The sequence below is a fragment of the Chondrus crispus genome, genomic scaffold (assembly GCF_000350225.1).
Source record: "Chondrus crispus Stackhouse genomic scaffold, scaffold_17, whole genome shotgun sequence".
Taxonomy (NCBI): domain Eukaryota; phylum Rhodophyta; class Florideophyceae; order Gigartinales; family Gigartinaceae; genus Chondrus; species Chondrus crispus.
The window spans coordinates 102,252-104,307 of NW_005179069.1; the positions used below are offsets into that span (position 1 = coordinate 102,252).

Below are 2,056 nucleotides of genomic sequence, written 5' to 3' on the forward strand. Positions count from 1 at the left end.
AGAAGGCAATGAGAAGGTTGTGTGTTGCAGGAGCAGCGGAAGGAGGGCAAAAGGCAGGTGTACTGTAGGTTGAATTTTCGCGGCTTTTCTATTTCTCTCGGAGGGGGAGGTGGGGTGGGGTGGGTGTAGACTCTAGATCCAGTGTAGATGCAGTACAGTATGGCGGGTGATTATGATAGGCGGTGGGGCAGTGCACGGCAGTGTATCTCCGGGAGGTTTGGACTCCAAACTTTGGAGGATGGTTGCCTTTTGGCGGGAGCGCCGGTTGTCCTCGTCCGTGTGCGGCAAAGCATGACAGGGCGCGGTGCGCGGTGTATGGAGAGAGTCATGGTAATTTACTCTCCGTACTCTTCTGTAGCAGGAATATAGTGGTTACAGAGAGGCGCTATTTCCCATGGAGTGTCACCCCTATACACGATGTATACAACGGTACGGTACAATATGCATGGGGAGTTGCTGCGAGGCGGGTGCGGCGGAGATCGGAAGGGCAGGAAAGAGGGGATTTTAGAAATGGCGGGGGAAAAGCGTGGGCGTGTTGGAAGGGCGTGTTGGAAGGGCGTGTTAGAGGGCGCGTGTTGGAGGGCACGTGTTGGAGGGCACGTTGGAGGGCAGCGTTGGAGGGCAGCGTTGGAGGGCGGCGTTGGTGGGCGGCGTTGTATGATTTTTACCCGTGTACAGTACAGTATGTGCGGGTGCCCTAACCGTATTGTACCGTTGGGTACTGTAGCATGTGCTACAGGACAGTAGTGCACTAGTAAGGGAGGAACTAGTAAGGGAGGAACTACTGGAGGAACTACTGTAGTAAGGGAGGAACTACCCTTTGGTAGTAAGGGAGGAGAGGAAGGAGGGGAGGGGAGGAGAGGAGGGAGGGGAGGAGGGAGGAGAGGAAAGACATGGAATGGCCCGCATTTCTTCCTCGATTTCTTCCTCGATTTCTGCCCATTGTCATGTGATGCGCCCCACCAGATCAACCTCACCGCCCCGTAAGCCTCGCATACTACCCCTACTGTATACACCACGCCACACTGCATGTACAGCACACATCGGAATCAAGTGATTTATGTATCAAACCACAAACCACATATCGCACTCGCTGTGCACCCGCTCGACTCTCCGCGCGAGCGCCGCCCGCGAGACGCGCGACCACTCACCCGACCACCTTCGCGACTGCTCGACCGCGTGCGGCGAGTGCTCGATCGCGTGCGGCGAGTGCTCGATCGCGTGCGCAAAACCCGCGCGCCCCATCTTAGATGGGAGCGCAACCCGCTCTGCCGCCGCGCGCGCGCATCTAGACAATGAAAAGGGGGGTGCGTCGGTCCGGGTCAAAATGCCTCCGCTGTACAGTAGAAAAAGCAGCGTGTGTTGGGTTTTGCAAACCCGATAAACGATGTACGATGTTCTACTAGAAACTACTGTAAATGTTACTACTGTATCTTGCTCAGCAGTGTAAGCACATATGATAGACAGCGCAGCCCGAGTAGATGACGGCGCGGGCGGCGGTGGTGCCGCGCTGGAACGGAGGGGGCGCGTGATATCACGTATCAACACCTGGTGAACACACGCAAGGGGCCGTTAACAATACGCCCCGGAGACGCCTGTTTACACGAGCGACGCCTGCGCGGCTCGCCCGCTTGTGTCAACACACAGGCGTGTGGGCATGAGCAGACAGCAAAACCCCTTTTCAATTTTCGCCGCTTTTCACTTTTACCCCAGAAACCAGAAACCACCCCATTTTCGCACCCTTTTCATTGTAATTCCTCAATTTTATTTCCCAAAAAAAAAAAAAAAAACCAAAAAAAAAGATCCCCCGGACAACACATCACACGACACGCTACAGTTGCACCCGCGTGCAACCTCTCCCCACGCCGTCGCGAGAGCCTGTTGACGACACTCGACCTCCCGTACCCTGCCGCCGGTGTCCACATCCTCCCTTGCTACCCCCCAACAATGAAACCTGTAACCCCTTTCCCCCCTTTCCGCTTTCCGTCCCTTCCCCATACTCCACCAACAAGAGAGTGCGGCAAAAGTAGGAGAGGGCAGCCGCAAGAAACAGACG

General features: G+C 55.9%; 1 protein-coding gene across 1 annotated transcript in view; it reads right to left on the reverse strand.

Moving 5' to 3' along the window:
- Nucleotides 1-1,831: 1,831 nt before the first annotated feature.
- CHC_T00003036001 (hypothetical protein) overlaps nt 1,832-2,056 on the reverse strand; it is a 921-nt gene continuing 696 nt past the window's right edge. The window contains exon 1 of the mRNA XM_005714857.1: nt 1,832-2,056. This exon is cut by the window's right edge and continues 696 nt beyond it. Within this exon, the coding sequence (XP_005714914.1) occupies nt 1,832-2,056 (225 nt within the window).